Source organism: Nanorana parkeri, unplaced genomic scaffold (genome assembly GCF_000935625.1).
Source record: "Nanorana parkeri isolate BGI_ZX_2015 unplaced genomic scaffold, ASM93562v1 scaffold809, whole genome shotgun sequence".
NCBI lineage: Eukaryota > Metazoa > Chordata > Amphibia > Anura > Dicroglossidae > Nanorana > Nanorana parkeri.
The window spans coordinates 7,871-28,244 of NW_017307077.1; the positions used below are offsets into that span (position 1 = coordinate 7,871).

The 20,374-nt window shown below is 43.1% G+C and overlaps 1 protein-coding gene across 1 annotated transcript; it reads left to right on the forward strand.

Annotated features, from left to right (window-relative positions):
* The first annotated feature begins 1,337 nt into the window (after positions 1-1,337).
* Positions 1,338-19,000, forward strand: LMNB1 (lamin B1). The gene is made up of 11 exons (XM_018565059.1): positions 1,338-1,931; positions 13,735-13,891; positions 14,029-14,154; positions 14,592-14,762; positions 15,536-15,661; positions 16,327-16,547; positions 16,698-16,923; positions 17,002-17,106; positions 17,768-17,887; positions 17,980-18,096; positions 18,477-19,000. The coding sequence occupies exons 1-11, from the start codon at positions 1,573-1,575 to the stop codon at positions 18,507-18,509; spliced, it is 1,761 nt and encodes a 586-aa protein (XP_018420561.1). The 5' UTR covers positions 1,338-1,572; the 3' UTR covers positions 18,510-19,000.
* Positions 19,001-20,374: the final 1,374 nt, after the last annotated feature.

The window sequence follows — 20,374 nt, forward strand, 5'->3', positions numbered from 1 at the left end:
TAATGTCGGGATCCATCCCGGCTGCGGCAGTCTCAGTATACCGCGAGCTGTAGCTCGCAGTATACTGAGCTTTGGGTCACGGGATGACGCTAGTTTGTGTCCTCCCGTGACCCTTAGAACTATGGGGAAAAACACTTACCCCATAGTTTTCCTTTAACGCCAAGTACAAATACTTTCCCTCAGGTACTTGTCAATACCAATTAGCGATACTTTTTGTTAAAGGAACAGTGTACAGATGTCTCCAGGCTGCATGTGGGGCTCTGCGGACAGGCACGGAGCTGAACGATCAGGAGCTGGGCTGAACAATCGGGTGCTGGTCTCCTAGCGTCTCTGGGGCTGTTTGTTCAGTGTGGTGGACTGTCCTTGGCTGTGCCTGCGCCGGGAAAAGGAGATATGTGACTGGGCAGGCACTGCCAAGGACAGCTACCGCCAGGTCCCCAGCAGGCTGATGAGGTCCCCACAAGCACAGGACCTCGACAGCCGATACGTTTAAAAAATGTAAAGGGCTGGTATCGGGGCATTCTCAGGAGCATTCTAGTTTGCATGCGTTCCAGAGCAGGAACTGAACGCTCCGGTGTGAACTAAGGCCCAAAATGCCATTGGAATACATTGGATGCAGTTTTGATCCGGTCTGTAATTGCTCTGCTCCTGGACCGCGCTTCGTGTGAACTAGCCCTAATGATAGCTGCAGATTTTTTTAAAAATGACATTTTAAATATTATGTGAGATTTCATTGATTGAGTTTACATGTACTTGTACCATGCAGCTTACCACACATATACTGTGCAGTGTTAACTTATTCTTGCTCCTCCCATGTTTATTCCATATGCAGCTCACACTATAGAAAGTCCCTCTCCAGACTTGCAGGCTTATGTTATACATTGTTTAGATTTAACCTGAATGCATGTTTTAATGTTCGCAGCAACTGTAAAGGTAAATGATGGAGTGCAGTAACACACACACATCCTCCATGATATACTATGAGGCTGAGCCCTCCAGTAGTCACACACCATCCCTGGGCGGCCCGCTCGTTCCCTCCCGCCTCTCTATTGTATGTTTGCGCCCAGCTCACCTCCCCCGCACTAAATCTTCAATTTGAATTTACTCTCAGGCAGCCAATGAGAGCACAGCTCAGGCGTTGATTGGCCGCAGGGCACCACGTGTTCTTTCTGGCGCCATATTGAGGCCAATCCTCTGACTCGCTGCTGGCGGAGAGATCGGTTCTTTGGCTGCTGTATTGTTGTGCACGTTGGATTTTTTTTTTTTTTATTTGAAAATTCCATTTGTACTTTTGCAAACAAACGAGGCTCGTTTTCTACACGCCCTCCGACGGCAAGGATATCATTTGCAGGCTTGCTCCTCCGGCCGGGATTTCACGTCATTTATTTTGCCGGGTGTGTGTGGGGATTTTCTTTGTAGCCTGCGGTGGACGACCCCTGGGTCACGTGACGCGGGGAGCGCGCCCTACACCTCGCAGCCTACTTCGAGTTCGTTCTAACCAGTCTAGCGAGCCGGTCACGTGACGGTCGCCCGGAGTAACACCGCCGAAGCCGAGCGCAGATTCGTAGCCTCATGGCGACCTCGACTCCCACAGCCCCTCGGCAGTCTAGCCGACGAAGCAGCATGAGTACCCCGCTCAGCCCGACACGCATCACCCGTCTGCAGGAGAAAGAAGATCTGCGACACCTCAACGACCGCCTGGCCGTCTACATCGACAAGGTGCGCAGCCTGGAGAGCGAAAACAGCGTGCTGCAGCTTCAGGTGACCGAGCGGGAGGAGGTGAGGAGCCGGGAGGTGACCGGGATCAAAGCGCTCTATGATAACGAGCTGGCCGACGCCAGGAGGATCCTGGACGAAACGGCTCATGAGAGAGCCAAGCTGCAGATAGAGCTGGGCAAGCTGAGGGGGGACTACGACCAGCTACAGTCCAGGTGAGTGATCCGGCCCGAGATCGGGCATATGGCACCCGTCCACCCCTATGCCTTGTGATTCTGCTTGGCTTTAACAAAGCTGTATGGGCTTTTATTGTGTTTTATCCCCATAGTAATTAAAGCATGCAATAAGAATGGTGGTGTTTGGCCGTAGTCTTTGTTCAGGATCCCTGGTAGTATGTAGGACTGTCTTGTCCCCTGCTTGTATGCTGGGACAATGGACTCCATTCACAAAGCTAACACAGCAGCTTAGGGACACATTATTTGTAAAACGGAGTCATTCAGCCGAGTCCAATGAGATTTGAAAATGACAGTCACATGTCTGAATTGGAGTACTGTATCCTTGTTTCAGTGGAGCTTCATGACAGCGTTGAGTATGGTGTGCTCCCTATCTGGCTCTGAGCGGGCTGGATGATTGCAGAGCTATGCCATTTGTCTAATGGATCCCCAGCAGATCACTATAGAGGGCTGTATGTAGCTGGATCATCAATCTGTATACAATGGATCCCCAGCCGATCACTACAGAGGGCTGGATCAGCAATCTGTATACAATGGATCCCCAGAAGATCACTACAGAGGGCTGTATGTAGCTGGATCAGCAATCTGTATACGATGGATTCGCTGCAGATCACTACAGAGGGCTTTATGTGTTTGGGTCATCAATCTGTATACAACGGATCCCCAGAAGATCACTACAGAGGCCACTACATGGTTGGATCATCAACCTGCATACAAGGGATTCCCAGCAGATCACTACAGAGGGCTCTATATCCTCGGTATTTAGCTGGATCATCAAAGTTTTTTAATTTCATCATCTGTGCTCACATGTAGAGGAAGGGAAGTGGGTTAATCTTGTCACTGATGGTGAGCCTGCCCTTCCCCCTTCCCTCCATTCAAATTGTGGGTGTAATCAGTGGGGTGGACTTTGCTAAAGAAGGTAATTTGTCACTAGCTCATTGAAGCTGAATTCATTTCAATCCTCCAATCAGTCAAAGGAGTCTATGCTTTTGTTTTTAATACCTCTGCATTTCATTGGGTGTCCAGTGAACACAGCTTTGCTTGGTTAAGTGAGCATCCTTTTGATCTCCTCCCATGTCTTTACCACTCTGTATAGTATTCAGTGAAGACTCAGAGTTCATCTATTTGTAGCTTGCCGCTGTCATTCCAGCTGAAAATCCCATGCATAGGTTTAACTGTTTTAAAGGGGGGAGGTGGCGTTTTCTTTTCTCTTTTTTTTTTTTTTGGATGGTCTGTGCCAGTGTGGGGAGAATGCAGAGAACCAGGGACTCAAAGTGACACTAAACTCAGAAGTTAAAGCTTACAAATGCATTCAAGGAGCTTAACTGTTTACAAAAAATTCTCATCTATTACTCAGCTGTAGATCCTCAAATCATCTCTGAATTGGTGCTGACACTGTCCTTCCTTCTGCAGGGTGGCTACTTTGGTTCCCCATGGTCCCTGTGTGTGTTGTAAAGTAGCCACCGTCACTGCTCCAAGCTCACTCCTGTGATAGACTGCAATCTCCGGTTTAGTTTACTAATTTGTTTTGAAGTTATAGTCCATCTCAGGAGTGAGCTTGGGGCGGTGGCTACTTTATAACACACACAGGGAACATGGGGAACCAAAGTAGCCACCCTGCAGAAGGAAGGACAGTGCCAGCGCCAATTCAGAGATGATTCGAGGCTCTACTGCCGAGTGATACACAAATAAGATACATTTTTGTGAATAGTTCAGGTACCTGAATGTTTCAAGATTTAACTCCTGAGTTTGGTGTCACTTTAAATCAGTTGATATCGGGAAAGGAAGAGGTTTTTTTTTTTTTCCCTGTGGGTAGGGCTTTTATATGGTTGATGGCCTCCTTGGTTAGTGGCCTTCCTTGGGTAGTTTCATGCATTTGTTTGCTGGCCTGCTGACAGTAAAGGGCTCATTGTTTTGGTGGCTAAAGCACCATCCTGTCAGTGAGCTGGGTGTTCCCCCCTCCCCCTCATTCAATGCTCTCCAGAGCTGTAGTGTACATATTGCTCACACCCAACATATTTCCTCCCAGCCTGACTAACATGAGCTCTGCTTTTTTTTTTTTTTTTTTTTTTTGGCGCTAAATTGTCGATCTGTTTTAGATCCTTTTGATTACCCCAGAACTGGGGAGTTAATCTTCATCTAGGCGGTAGAGGGATTTTAGGATTGCAATTATTTGATCTAATGGCAAACATCCCTATATCTGTCTGAAAAAATGAACATTTGGCAGTGCGAGTCTGTAGATTGCTCTAAATAAGTGCTGTGCATCTCTAAACGTTCCCCAAGATAGAATATGGCAATTTTCAGTTTTTTTTCTAAATACCCATGTAACAATTTAATTTTGTTCTTGTCAGGAGATAGTTTAAATTCCTGTTACAGGGTTATAACGCTGTTTGTTTTTCAGCAGTGTTGTCACCCCGTGGACAGGTAGTATTAATAGATTTTAAAGTAACTCTAAACTCAGGAGTTGAATCTTAAAAATACCTTAACTATTAACAATGAAGGGCATGTATCAAATCTGGAGCAGCTGTACATGGCAACCAATCGGCATCTTTTACATTTTCAAATCTAAACTGAAGAGAGAAGCTGGTTGGTTGCCATGCACAGCTGCTCCAGATTTTGTCTGCTCCAGTTTTTTGATAAATCCCCCCTATGTACCTTATTTGTGTATCACTCAGCTGTAGATCCTCAAATCATCTCTGAATTGGTGCTGACACTGTCCTTTTTATTCTGGAGGGTGGCTACTTTTCTACCTTGTGGTCCCTGTGTAGACACCATTCCAAGCTCGCTCCTATAATGGACTTTAACTTCTAAACTAATCAGTGAACTAAACCTGAGATTGTAGTCCATCACAGGAGTGAGCTTGGAGTGTTGTCTACACAGGGAACATGGGGAAACAAAACTATCCACCCCCCAGAAGGAAGGACAGTGTCTGCACCAATTCAGAGATGACTTGAGGATACTTGGAATGCGTTTTTTATGATTTTAACTTCTGAATTTACTGTTGCTTTTTAAGAGAAATTGAAGCCTAACTTGGCTAACATTTGCATTTTTAAAGCACTATAAGGTGAGTGATTTCCACTCATCCCCATAATTTAGGCCAACATGTGACGAGGAAGCAGTCACACGTCGGCTCTATAGATCGAGATGTCGGAGAACACACCGCCTCTTGCTCTCTTGCTCTCTTCCTCCTCCCTGCGGAGAGCGGTGACTACCAGATTCCCTCTGATCCTCCACCGCTGACTGGAGGAACCGACGGGAGTGGTTGGGCACAGCTGCCTCTAGAGAGGCTCAGCCAGTGGGGTGGATCTCAACAGTGTGGTCAGGATCCGTCCCGGCAGCGGTGCTCTCAGCATGATGTACTGAGTTTTGGGTTACTGGAGGGCACCGTATATGTCCTCCTGTGACCCTAAAGATAACTCTGTGCAAAAAAGGTTGCCCCACAGTTCTCCTTTTAAAGTATGTGGTTAAAAGCTGACTTAGTTTTATTGGTAGTTTAGTTTCAAATGCATTTCCATATCCATCATTTAAATGAAGGCTCTCAAACTCTATTTAATGGCCCAAAACAAACATCCCTAATCTGTCATTCCGCTGGATGTGGTAATACTGTATGCAGGGTAGCTTTGGATACATACAGTAGCTGAGCCAATCACGGTGAGCGATGTACACAACCTCTGTCAATCCAAGCAAGCTTTGTATTCATTAATGGAATACATTGCTTGCCGTGATTGGCTCAGCACAGTATACTGTATGTAGCTGAAGCTACCGTCCATACAGTATTACCGCACAGCCATCCATGATTTTAACGGGTGTTGCCTCGGAAGTGGGGTAGTCTTATATGACGAGTATAGCCCAAAACCTATGTTTTAAGAAAATTAGGGGGTCGCCTTATACGCCGGCATATACTGTGTGTGTGTATTAGTTAATGTCTGCGCATATTATAAGCGGCAACTGTCTCCCATTCAAGTTAATGATCAGGTGACGGCAACTGCATGTAAACACCTGCACACCGCATGTAAAGGTATGTGATATGATTACATGCAGTTAGGAATCCATCACTATCTCTGAATACATGATCGTGCAGGTGTTTACATGCAGTGGCTGTTACCTGGTTATTAACTTGAATGGGTGACAGTTGCTGCATTGTACACGCCAGACACAGGAATCCCTAATCGCACCGGAATTATAGGTGTGAATGGGGCTAATACACACGCACCCCCCGCCGCAGGCATGTAAAATAATACTCTCCTATTACGCCCTGCTGCCCCCCCCCCCACAAATGCAATTCTTTCCAACCACCATACACGCTCTACAATTGCGCCCCCGCACCTGCTTACATTCTTGCAGGGAAGAGGCACTATCCCTGGTGATCCAGTGTTAGATTAGTAAGGTCTGGTGAAGAACCAGTGATTGCCAGAGCTGACAGGAGCAGCTATGTGGTCTGCATACATAATAGATGCAGGTCATGTAGCTGCTCCAACAAGTCGGGTATGCGGTTAGTGACTGCGTGTCTGACTTGTCAGCTGACTGCGGGTCATTAATTTAAACACGTTTTCATTTACAGCAGGGGGTCTCGGTTACCTAATCTGCCCCCAGATACACAGATTTATAGTACAGATTTTCTAAACATAAACCGAATGGAGCTAATCTCACTTTGTGAGAATGAGGGGGAGGGGGGAACACCCAGCTCACTGACAGGATGGTGCTTTAGCCACCAAAACAATGAGCCCTTTACTGTCAGCAGGCCAGCAAACAAATGCATGAAACTACCCAAGGAAGGCCACTAACCAAGGAGGCCATCAACCACATAAAAGCCCTACCCAGATTAACATGGAGCCTAAAAGCAAAAACTGATTTAGTAGTAAATGAGACTGCGTCCTGTCATTTATATTTGTGCACCGTCAGCCTGTATTATACAGGGCCCTGTGAAAAATGCTACAGATGTTGGTTAAAATCTGGGTATTGCACTGGGAATAGGTCCTTTTCAGTATTTTGATGTTTTAGATGCGCTTTAAACAGTATTTGTGTGAATTGTTGCACTTGTTTTGTTTTTTTATCTGAAGGAAAAATTTAGTTTTGCCTTTGTGTGGGGAACTAGGACTGCTAAAGGAGACCATTTCAGTATGTGGAGCAGCATACCTCTTAGTTGTAGTCTGCAATTACTTTTTTTTTGTGTTTCTGATTCCATTGTAAGCATCCCAAGGAAAGTGTTCAGGTTGCTCCTGTATTGAATAGCACTGTCAGTACAGCAGACTTTAGCATGTGCTGACACCGCTCCCATCCCTCTGAGTTGCTCAATGGTCACATGACTGCCAAATATGAATTGTTTTTTGCTGCACTGCATTCTATTTAAGTAGCAGTATTGTGGGTGGGTTAGATGTTAAGACTTTACAAATAGTTATGTGAAAACAGGTGCCACCTTTAAAATGACACCAGAGACCTGTCTGCAATAGGATACAAATACATAAGCAACTAGACTGTTTCCTTCATATCTTATAGTGTCTCTTGGCTTTTCTATTTACTTAATTGAACATGACTGATAGCTTAGCATATAGTGTGGTAGCTTAGCATATAGTATGGCGTGTGTGGTAGCTTAGCATATAGTATGGCATGTGTGTTATCTAACACAAATTGGTCTTTCATGGCTTCTTGCTTACTCAGCTGGTTATGTCAGTTTAGGGACTGACTTCGCTTACTGCACCCTGGTTAGTATTTGCGGTGGCAGCTGCTGCTGGAATGTAGCCCAGTCTGTATGTAATGTGATCTTTCACAGCTGAACTTCATTTATCTTGCAGTGTAGAATGCGTGCTTCAATGCATCCTCCAGCTAATGTGCCATCAGGTCTGCTTCATTAACTATTAAAGGAGAACTCTGAGGTGAGTGCTTTTCACTCACCTCCTAGTTCTAACCGACCTGTGACAATGAGACTGTCGCATGCCGGCTTAGTAGATCGGGAGGTGAGCGAACACGAACACATACCAGCGTTCGCTCACCTCTCGATCCTGTCACGGCTCGGGCTGGATTCCCCTCGTTCCGATCTGCCAACCCTGACTGGCGGAACGGAGGCGTAGGGTTCGGGTACAGCTGGCTCTGCCTCTTGATAGGCAGAGCCAGCTGTCAGTAACACAGCTGGGCGGATCCAGACATAATTGTCGGGATCCGCTTCAGCTGCGGCGTCTCAGTATACTGCGAGTATAAAGCTTGCGGTATAATGAGCTTAGGGTGATGGGAGGACGCTAGTTTGTGTCCTCCCGTTACCCTAAGGAGAACTATGGGGAAAAACACGGACCCCATAGTTCTCCTTAACAACCAGGTACTTCAGACTGGATTTCCACCGTGCTTGTAAATGCCCCAAATCACTACTTTGTTGTAACTAGCTGGAGTATGCCTGGTCCTTACAGGTATCTAAACCAGTTATGCTAAAGATTTGTAGTCTGTGTATTAAAGAAACAAAACCCTGCGGCGGCATTTCTGGGCAACCAATTGTCTGACATTTTTACTCCAAAGATGTGTTTGAGTACAGCTGGGTATACATGGAAAAATCAGTTTTTTTTTGTTTTTTTTTTTCAATTTAACAATGACTATGGTTTTCATTTTAGGACATCTGGTAAGTTCCAAGAACTATTAAAACCAAACCATATTTGAATAATGTTCAAGTCTCTGTGCACACACCTGGGGTGTCCTTCAGCTGATCTTATGCCTGCTACTCCTGTGTGGAGGTGACTACTTGGTAAAGGTGTAGGGCTTTGCTTGCTCACATTTGAGCTGCCCCCAGATGACTGGTGTGATGAATATTTAAGAAGCAGACTAGCATTTGGAGGCAGCAGTACTTTAGATCAGGGGTGAGGAAATGCATATGAAATTCAGGAGCCTGTCAGTGCAATCCAAGAGCTAGCAGAATTTTTTTACACGGCACCTCCATTGACAACTAGGGAACCTCAAGTTAGGTGCCAGCTTTCATTTTTATGCAGCATTCTTGACCTGGAATTTGTCCAGCCCGGCCTTAGATGTTCTCGTAGTGCAGTTGTAAGGCCGAGGCTACAGGAGTGCCTAGGCATGGTCACGTGTCCGGAATTAAAGTGGTGGTAAACGCTCTTCTTTTTTTTTTTTTTTTTTTATTGTATCCAGATTTTTTTTTTTTTATTGTATCCAGATTAAGCTAATCTACATTGCCCAGCAAAGTATTTTACATTTTCACACTAAGCATTCACAGTTGTCATGTTTCCTAATAGCTGGCTCCAAATTGCTCAGCTTTCCTTAAAGGAGAATTATGAGGTGAGTGATTTTTCACTCAGCCTCACAATCTGAGCCAACCTGTGACCATGAAACTGTCACAGGTCGCTCAGATCGGGAAGTGAGTGAACGCATACAGTCGCTTGCTCACTTCTTGATCTATCCCTGCAGAGAGCTGTGACTGTCACTCACGGCTCACTGCAGGGAAGACCATTAGGAGAACTATGGGGAAAGCCCTAACCCCATAGTTCTCCTAACTTCCTGTCCAGTACGTACAAGGTGCAGCACAGTCTACAGCAACCATCTCAGATGGAATGGGAGCAGTGAGAAGTGCTGTGCCTGTGTTTATGGAGATGCACACTACTTATTAATACATACCATAGAACATGCTTTGGAAAGGAGCTACCCTAAACCAGCATATCAAATTGGTGTTTGAAATAGCAGAAAACCCTTCTGACTATCACTTTAAAACTCCAGGCTTGTTCACATGGGCTTCAACTTGTAGAAGAGCATTGTGTACAGGCTAGCTTTTGCAAAGCATTTTGGGACACTTTCTGCAAGATTCAAGAGCATTTAAAGAAGCCTAGTGTTCTGTGTTGAACACCCATCTCAATGGGAGTGCCGACCATCCTTGAAACATGCCTCATATATTGCTGAAGCTCACTGGCTCCTGCTTGTATCAAATTTTCACTTTTACTTCCACCATTGCATCTAAATTAGAGAAACCCCGGCTATGGTATGTGCTCCCATTCACACAGCATGCCAAAAAAAACTTTCTAGTTTCTTTGGAACAGAATTGTACACGGGACTCTGCAGGCAGTTTTATATTTTCCATAACTTGTTAAATAGTACACCTAAAGAGAACCTGGGGGCATTGGCATACAATGTACCCAACAAGTTTTTGTATCTCTAATCCTTTGGTATGACGGGCCATGTGCACATATTTGCCAGCACCGTACATAAGGTTAATTATGGTAAAAAAAAGCAAGATTTGTATAGGGGTTTTTAGCAAGTAAAACATTGAGCAAACATTGAATGCGAATGGGCACATGTAACAGACATAACAAATGTAACAAGTGTATTATGGTAGTTGGTCAATATCAGCTCCTAGGAAGCACTGCTGGGATTGTAGGTCAAAATGTTTCTGCCTACTTTTATTTTTGTCAGTTATGCAAGTGACTCTTTCCACGTAAATGACTTGCGTTTGTTGTGTGGTGCTGCCCCTTAGTGGCAGAGTGAATATTGGTGTTTTATTCATGCAACATACCTGTAAAATGATAAGGTAATGCTAATCTGCTGGTAGTGTTAACCTGAAACCCTAAAGATTTTGTACATGGTTTCAATGTTTTTAATTAAAGCCAAATTCCTAAAAAAAAGGTCTCTTTTTGGATAGTGTAGGGAAGGTTTGATTTTGTTGCGGTTTTCTTATTGGAGAATCCTTTCTATCTAATGTACTCTACCACACACGGACACAGCCAGCAATAAAGGTGATTCGTGTATTTTTTTTCAGTGGAGTAGGCCAAAGGTTTTAATCTGTCGGGTATCGCTGTGCCTCCACTGCAGAGATTCTCCTCACTTTCTGGGTGTAAAACAGAAGTGAGAAGAAATCTACCCTAGTGCAACCCAAAGCATCGAAGACTAAACTGGGGAGAGAATTACTCTTAGGGCCTGTTCACACAACGTCCGTTTTCTGTGCTGACCTGATCCGTACGCACCTGCACTAAAAATGCATCCCAATGTATCCCTATGTGTTTTATGGGCTACAGTTCTCACGTGCGCAGTCCGTTCAGGTTACGACAGAAAAATACTACATGTCACATTTTGTACGGTCCGAAAACGTGTCAAGCGCACTGCAGCTAACATACTGATAGCCCCACTCCAGCAAAAAAAAATTTTTTTTTAACTGGAACGCATCAAAAACGCGGCAAAAACACATAGCACCTGACCTGATCAGGGCCTGAAACTCATGTGAACAGGCCCTTAAAGGGGTTATGTGTTCAGACAAGGTTTTGGCTGGAATTAAACCTTTTTTTTTTCAACTTTGCTACAGAAAATTTGGTAATATTCCTTTAGTCATTTAATGTTGTAGTTTTGTTTGATGCCTTCAACGCCCCCAAATTGTCATCTGACCCTGAGGATGCCTCTGATGTCCACTCCTGATCACTTCTTTTTTTTTTTTCTCTACATAGAATCTAATCAGATGCTGCATTCAATTTGTCTAAGCTTCGCCTGCATGCTGCTCCTTGTGGGAGGAGTGTGATGGCAATGACTTGTGCAGTCTCTGGGTGTCCTAAGATCCAGTGTAGCTTCTATGCTGATGGGAATAAGAGATGATTAAGCTGTGTAAATACAGAGCTGCTCTTTACCAATCATGTTCCAATATATAACAGGGAGGGGGAGTGCTGTTTTTAGCCTGATCACCATCCAACCCTGGTGCCTGACTGATTTTTCTGTGGAGCACATTTAAAATTTCTAGGCTTCAGGCCTAATAAGCTCATTAGAAAAATGAGGAAAGCCTGCAATGTGAGTCACGAAAAATGTGCACATGTATAAATCATCCCTGAACCTCCTCATTACCACAATAAATGCTAATCGCGTGCACAGGTGGAAATGGACGTACACCTGCAGTTGCACAATTTAGCGAGGTGTGGTTTACATCACCCCCTGTAGTCTACAGGAGCCAGGGTTGTGTTCATGCCTGTCTATAGAGGAAGAAGTTGTACAACTCCCAGAAGTTACCTAACTCGGAAAGTATTTGGATTGAAATGAACTGCTGGAGACCTTGGAGGCAGAGTGTGGAAGTTGCTGATGATAGAACCAGGGCAGTCCCCCTTTTACAGGAAAAGTAATGTGGTGCAGCTAGTGTCCAGCTTTAGGCTGGGTTCACACCTAGGCGTATCGAATATGTGGGTTTCGTGTCGTGCATTTCGCGGTAAAAACGCTAGGGCTGTATTCCAATGGAAACGCGCGACAAATGCCCCAAAGAAGCTCCTGTACTTCTTTGGGCGTAGGGCATTTTGTAGCGCATTCATACGGCCTGTATTACGCCCAGGGGTGAACCATGCCCATAGGAAATAATGTGATTTCGGTGTTTGAGCGTTTTGCAGAACGTGCTACAAAACGCCCAGGTGTGAACCGGGCCTTGGTTCTTTAAAACTGGCCATACATTACAATCTGACTTAACATGAAGCTAAATGATCTATTTGTACTTTAGTGATTCTCTCTGTAAGTGAATAAAATACTGGAGTCCAACTGTAACATTTATCTGAGAAACTGCAAGATTGCTAAAGATCCACTCTGTCCGCTAACTCTGTCCGCTAACTCTGTCCGCTAACTCTGTCCGCTAACTCTGTCCGCTAACTCTGTCCGCTAACTCTGTCCGCATTTGGGCTGAGCCATATTGTGTTGGACAGCTGGAGGCAGCCATGATTCATCCATAGGGATTAATGGGACACATATGCATTTAGGACACTTGCAAAGGCTGTGTGGGAGTGGGTAGGACTGCATTATGAATTTGAAGTATTAAGAGAAACTATTGTGCAAATTCTGGCAACAGATTCACGTTAAAGATTTTACCTTCTAACCACTGCTGCAGACTTAATATTTAAGAATTAATTTTCAGATGCAATTTACACAGCGGTTGCTTGATTTGAGCCAGTAGTTTGAATGTTGTCTGCCCCAACACAATGACTGGAAGCAAAGTTGCTCTAGATTTGCTGACCTGTTTCCTATGTATTCTTCTATGAAGGTTTGTATGAAGTGGATCCAGGGCCTTTAGTATTCCTGTGTGGTGGGTGGAGGAGTTTAGGCATTTAGCCAGTACAAATACATTATGCTTTCTGGGTGTGCTGTGTATCAGTTGACCTCCAGAGATTTTAATGGGTCCTTTCTGTTCAGATAATGTTTAAAGAATGCATAGGATCTGTAGTGGGGTAGGATGACTTTAGCTGCAAAATAATTGAGACATCCAAAAGGTGAAATTGCTTACTGTAGGATAGTGCATATCACCCTTACATTTCATATCGCATAACACTTGACTGAATTAGGCATTTGTGCAGAAATCCTGTAGTCTGCATGTAGATTATATCTAGTGTTGCACAAGTAGGTAAAGCTACAGTATTTGTGGAACCACTAAAGAACAAAAAATGAAACTTTAATATCACTTTAACTTTTGGTAGGTTGGAAAATGTAACACAATATAGTTTTGTGAAAGCTTTGGACCATTTTCCATCAGTACTTAGCAATGCCCTCTGCTGGCTTCTGGAAACCTTTCAAAATGTTTTGAGTTTGTGCCACAAACGGTTCTGTTTAATAAAAGTGTTTCATTCTTTGCATTCCCCTTCTAGTTCTAATGTATTTTGTATACTGCATGTTTTTAGATGTACCTCAACAATAATTGCTAATTAAATTTACTTCATAGCTGTATTCATAATTACAGAAATGTCATGTTTACGTTTGGGACTGTAGCCGATATCTGCAGTGTAGTGTTGTACATATAATTCTTTGTCGATCTCTGCTCTTAATGCACACAAACGTGTGTTTATTTCCCCCCCAGTTTCTCCAAGAAAGAAGCAGATTATAAAGCACTTCAAGCAAAGTTCCGTGATAATGAATCCCTTCTGTACTCTGCGGATGCTGCTCGTGTCACAGCAGAAAGTGAAAAGAAAAATCTGGAGCTGGAAGTGGAAGGCCTCAGAGCAGAGATTGAACATGTAAGAATCTGTTGCTAATGTAGATATACTTGAATAGAGATATATAATTAAAGGGAGGGGGAATGGGTTTTTGTTTCCCCCTCCATGCTCGCAGATCCATGCTCGCAGATCAATTAATCAAATTGCTTTCTTTCCAGTTTGAATCTGCTCTGGCAAAATTAAAGGCACACCTTGGGGAAGAGGCACTGCAGAAAGTGGAGCTTGAGAACCGGTGCCAATCTCTGACTGAGGAGCTTGAGTTCCGTAAAAACATCTACGAGGAGGTAAGTACTGAAACGTGCAATATTTACTTTCAAAGTCCCCCTTTCTCTCACCACAACTTGCAGAGCAGCAGCTATGGTAATCTGTGATCGGCTGGCAGTCATGTGACAGTCTCTACTTCAATGAATAAGCTGTAAAGAGCAGGCTGCAGTTTGTAGTGGAGAGCAAACAGATCTGTGCTCCATTATAAATCTTGCCCTAGTTTGAAAACTTGTTACATTAAAGAGCCTTCTTTATCCTGCGGAATAACAAATTGGTATACAATTGATATCTTAGAAATGTATATACCAAAAGTAATGTGTTTTTGCCAAACCAGTAGGACCATAACTGAAATGTACCAGTGCTGAAGTAGTAAAAGCAGCACTCCACAGAAAGGTGCATGCAAAACACACAGGACAGTTTTATCTTGGGACCTATCTTTACTGTCCCGTCTTCACAGGAAATCAAGGAGACAAGAAAACGTCAGGAGACCCGCTTGGTTGAAGTGGATACTGGTCGAGTTATTGATTATGAGCACAGACTTGCCCAAGCTCTGACTGAAATGAGAGCACAGCATGAAGAACAAGTCAAGATTTATAAAGAGGAGCTTGAGCATACCTTTCACGCTAAGGTATGACATCTGATTTTCACACTTAAACAGTCTTATGAACTGAAACATTGCTAGGGTTTTGTAGGAATGGCAGTGGTTTGCTTTGCAGACAACTTGGTTTACACTTTATTTTGAAAAGTAATATTTTGGTGTATATAATAGTATTGCTTCAAAATGTTATATGGGTAAGATTTACTGGTTGACATGAGTTAATTCATGTATGCAAAAGTTGTGGATAAGTTGTTTCTCATTGCTGCACCATCTTTGTGTGTTGTATACACAGAAGATCTGCTACAGAGTTTTAAACCTTGTGTGGTTGTGGGGGTTTTTTTTTCTTCTGACTTTATGATGATCCAGTGTTTAAAGTAGAAATCCCACCAAAAACTTGTTTTGGCTGCCGTAATGTTGGGTTTAGTCTGATTCCTAATTTTTCAGGCAAAGAGCAGCTTCCCCATAAAGTTGTCGTTGACTGTAGACTAATGTGGATTGGTAGCGATGGGTTACTGTACTATGAACATTTAATGTTAAATAAGCTTTTGTTTTCTTTCAGTTTTTTATAATTTGTACTCAAATTGACAAATCTCATGAAGAAACCGCTTGGTGACACGATTATGTTGACACAAGTGACTTCATATCCATCTTCCTGTTTGACAATTTAGTATTTTCTACTACATCTGCGCTGTATGACAGCTGTAATTGTATTTCCTTAGGAAATACTTAATTCCGGTTTGGCCCTGGCAGGGTGACGGATGTCCGTGTTTGGTGTATTTCCTCATTTTGTGTTTCTCTTTCAGCTGGAGAATGCTAGACAGTCATCTGAGATGAACAGCTCCACAGCCAACAGCACACGAGAGGAGCTCATGGAGAGTCGTCTACGTATTGATAGCCTTACAAGCCAACTTTCAGACTTGCAGAAAGAGGTATGATGGTTTTGGGCACCAGTGAACAGGGGGGGATGTCCTTGAACTGGAGAGGGTCCAGAGGAGGGCTACCAAAATCATAAAGGGGATGGAGGACCTGAGTTATGAGAACAGGCTTCTAAAATTAAACATGTTCTCCTTGGAAGTAAGGAGATTAAGGGGTGACATGATTTTGATGTATAAAATGTTTACCGGGATAGTAACATTAGCAGCAAACTTTTTACAATTAACTCGATGACAAGGACGAGAGGCCACCACTTAAAATTGGTGGAGAAAAAATTTCAGCACAATGGGCGAAGGGGGTTCTTCAGTTAGATCGGTCAAGGTCTGGAACTCGCTGCCACATGCTGAGTGTGGAATCATTCAAGAGGCGATTGGACGATTTCCTCAGGGACAGTAATATACAGGGGTAAAAGTACTTTTAAATTGATACCACACAAGGGACCTATATATACTACACACCAATATGACCATACACACATACACAAATAGGTTGGACTTGATGGACATATGTCTTTATTCAACCTCAAATACTATGTAACTATATGTTGTAGGTGATATGTCATAATACAGAAGCAGTAGCTTTAAAGGAGAAATACTTGTTTACTAAACTGGATATGCACCCTTCCACCCATTTTAAAAGTTTCATTTTAATATGTTTACAGTCTAGAGCATGGTATGATCGTATGCAAGAGCTAGAGGAGTTGCTGGCTAAAGAGAGGGACTCCTGTCGTCGCATGCTGTCGGAGAGAGAGCGAGAGTTGGCTGAAATAAGAGATCAAATGCAGCACCAGCTTTCTGAATATGAGCAACTTTTAGATGTGAAGCTGGCTCTGGACATGGAGATCAGTGCCTACAGGAAGCTGCTGGAGGGTGAAGAGGAAAGGTGAGCCATGGCATCTAAAGTTAGGCAATTTGTCACAAGCAGTCATTGCACCTCCAGTTCGGCTTTTTATTGATTTGATCATTGTGTTGCTCATTAAGCTGAAATATTGCATACATTAACTTATTTTTTTTATATATGTAAACTGTACAGACTACAACTTTCTCCAAGTCCTACCTCCCGTGTGACAGTTTCTCGGGCCTCTTCAAGTCGTGCTGTGCGAACAACTAGAGGAAAAAGGAAGAGGGTTGATGTGGAGGAGTCTGAAGCAAGCAGCAGCGTCAGCATTGCACACTCTGCCTCTGCCACTGGGAATGTGTCTCTTGAAGAGTTGGACGTGGATGGAAAATTTATCAGACTGAAGAACAATGCAGATGAAGTGCGTCTCTTGCTGTTTAAAGCTACTTTAAAACGACTATAAAATACAAGTTTGTAATACTGGATGTTTTATTTGTAGGATCAACCATTGGGAGGCTGGGAAATTACTAGAACCATTCGAGACACATCTGTGAATTACAAGTTTACCTCAAGATATGTGCTTAAAGCAGGCCAGACTGTTACAGTAAGTGTCTAGCTTCAAGGCTCACTTTTTCAGGCTGTTAACAAGTGCTCTATAAACATTGTATGTTGGGATGAGGGGAGATGCTTTGTAAATGGCACCCACTGTTGTGCTGGTTTTGAAGGAATATATAATGGGGTTTGCAACGGTTTTGTTTATATTGATGTTTTCAATATAATATACAATACTTGTTGCCTGCCTTAAGTACTTTGACTTCACGTGACTTGCATTTTAAAACTGGCACAGATATCCTTTATATGGGGAGCATCCATGATATTCTGTTAAAGCAGGCTAATAAAGTGCACCATAGCAAGTCGCATGAACACTTCGTATTGAGCTCTACTTGTTAGACGTATCCATCTTCTGTCATGCTGCAGTGTGAGTAATATGGTATCTCCGATAATGTTGGATCTGATACTAAACGTAAAATGACAAATGCGTGTTTTGTTAAACGACTGTTGAGGCAACTTTTTTTTTAAGCATTTGTTGTCCCTGTTTCTGAAAAGGATGGGTGTAGATTTTACTTTTTTTTTTTTTTACTCATGGCAATGTGTGGGGGCATTTACAGTCCTAAGCTCTAATCCTCGACTTTTGTATGCTGATGTGCACTTTTTTTTAAATATGATGTGCATTATAAAATTAACACTTTATAACTTTTAAATAGATTTGGGCTGCTAATGCTGGTGTTCCTGCAAGTCCCCCAACTGACCTCATCTGGAAGAACCAGAACTCTTGGAGCACTGGTGAAGATGTAAAGGTTGTGTTGAGAAATTCTCAGGGAGAGGTATGTTGTGTTCAGAACTAATAGTAAAGAAGCTATTCAAGAATGTATTGGGGTAGCAATTTGATACAATTACTACATTTCTTTTGCCTTAGGAAGTGGCTCAGAGAACCACTGTCTTTACAACCACTGTACCAGAAGACGAGGTAGATGAAGAGCCAGAAGAGGTCCAGGAAGTCCTTTATCAGAAGGAGACAAGACAGCGTCGGCAGGTAGATGTTACTACATTTTGTTGTAGTAGGGCATGTAGTTTTGTGTGGGTTTTTTGTCTTGATCGTTTCTCTACCCCTCTTTGCGATTGGTTATTGAAATGTATGCTCTTGAGACTTTTAGTAGCCCATAAAAATCTGATGGCTGGGCTTTTTTTTGGCTTTTTTTTTCCCATGGAACTCAAGCAAGCTGAATAAACTACTGGGGGTAGCAATCTCCAGAAATGTTAAACACTTTGGCCTCTTCTGTTATCCTCTTTTACTTAATGATGAAACCAAACAAATTGAGGCAATTGGTGTAATATCTTAGTGGTTACGAACAACTGTGCCTTTTTTGGTTTAACTAAACTTGCCTCATTAACTAAAATGTGGTTCTTTTCCAGGCTCCAGAAAACAGAAGCTGTGCTGTGATGTAGAACAAGCCGGTGTGATTCCAGAATCCACAGATCTGAGCCTTTTTTGGGAACATCCTATTCTGGCAGTGTACACGTTTCAAAAGTAGAAAATGCCTAAGCTGATGGCCTTATTTTTGTATTTTAAATTCTTGGGCACAGTCTTTTTTTTAAATATTTGGGTAAAATGTGAAGTGACTAGTATGTACACTGTAAGGTCCTGAATCATTCAGGGATAAATTGATTAACTGTGAAGGCCACACATCTGTCATCCGCCAGTCCTCAGCAATTACTTAAAAGGTGCTGTACATTTGGAGGCATGTAATGTTCGTGCTTCTACCTTTTTTGTACTGAATCTTTATTTTCTGCTATGAAATTGAGATTTTAAACCATTTTATCCTTCGGCTTTGTTGCAAGGCGTTATTTGTATCATGTGAAAAATCCAGCTGTTTTTATTGGGAACTTTTTAGTTTAGTGTGGTGGGTGGGTAATATTTTAGCCATTTTAAATATGAAACCATTACTTACCTTTTAAAAAAAAAATAAAATAAAAGTTTCTACTGTTTTTGTCTTTGGTATACTTTTTTGAGAAATGTGTTCTCTGAACATCACATACAGTGGAGAAGTCAGTGTTGTAATCCTTGTAACCCCTCACAGCCCCCTAACATTGCAAAAGCAAGTAGAAAATGTAACCCTTAAGAATCCAAGAAACACTAACCCAAAGTAATTTAAACTGCAAGAAGTATTTTTTTATTTGGCTTATGCTATGTGCATGGGAACTAATTATAAATCTAAAATAGGTGGTCCAGTTTGGCTGCAAAATGTGGAAATGCACTATAATCCTAATTACAGGCAGTCCCCGGGTTACGGACGTCCGACTTACGGACAATCCGTACTTACGAACTTGGTCCACAGTTCTCCTAAATGTACCGGCAGCCGCCGGTAGATTTAAGAGAACTGTGGCTGCAGCGGCCTGTGTCCTTTCAAATTCCAGCTGCTCTCCGCTCTGTGTTGGTGGGGGCACAGACCGCCGATACCCCACGTACCTCCGCTGATGTGCTGGCTTCCTCTTCAGCCGTTCCGTTGGCTTCCCTGGTCCGGATGATACTCCAGTCTCCTGGTCCGGCTGCGGCTCCTCTGCCCCGCCCCCCCTGCCTACTCTTCATTGCAGGCTGGGAGCCGTACCCAGCATGCTATTGGATATTGTAAAATGCAGTAGCCAATAGCAAGCTGGCTATTGCACCCGCCCACTGTCTGCTGTCAATCAGCATGGGGGGACCTGATGGAGAACTTTCTTCTTCAGACCCCTCCTCTGCTTGACAGCAGGCAGTGGCCAGATGCAATAGCCAGCCTGCTATTGCAATTTGAAATATCCAATAGCAGGCTGGCTATGGCTCCCAGCATTCAAATACAAAAATAAAAATGTAATTAACAAAAAGTAAAGAGTTAAATGCAAATAAAAGCTTATAAAATAAAAAATAGAAACTTTTGCTCCTGTCATTTTAAATAAAACATTTTTTTTAAATTATCTGAACAGGAACAGACAGCAAAAGAACCGTGACCCTTCCCTATGCTATCCAAAACTAAAAAATGTTTTTTTGGCTGGAGTTGCACACTTAAATGTACCTGTTCCGACTTGCATACAAATTCAACTTAAGTACAAACCTAAAGTCCCTATCTTGTATGTAACCCGGGGACCGCCTGTACTTGGAAAATTGTATTATCCTTATGACGAGAGCAGTGAAGATATCCCAAATTCTAATCCTAACCAGTAGAAAACTGGTGTCGTTTGCTGGCTCCTGCTCCCTTGGGCTCTGGTCAGGTGCTTGCAGCAGTGGCTTTGCCCTGACATTTCCATGGAGACACTCCTGCCTTTTCCTGTGCTTAGGC

Bases quoted from the DNA above. Each gene is read 5' to 3' on its own strand.
- LMNB1 (XM_018565059.1), top strand. From the start codon at position 1,573: ATGGCGACCTCGACTCCCACAGCCCCTCGGCAGTCTAGCCGACGAAGC. The intron at 16,548-16,697 runs GTGAGCCATGGC...TAAACTGTACAG, and splicing joins CTGGAGGGTGAAGAGGAAAG to ACTACAACTTTCTCCAAGTC. The intron at 17,107-17,767 runs GTAAGTGTCTAG...ACTTTTAAATAG, and splicing joins AAGCAGGCCAGACTGTTACA to ATTTGGGCTGCTAATGCTGG.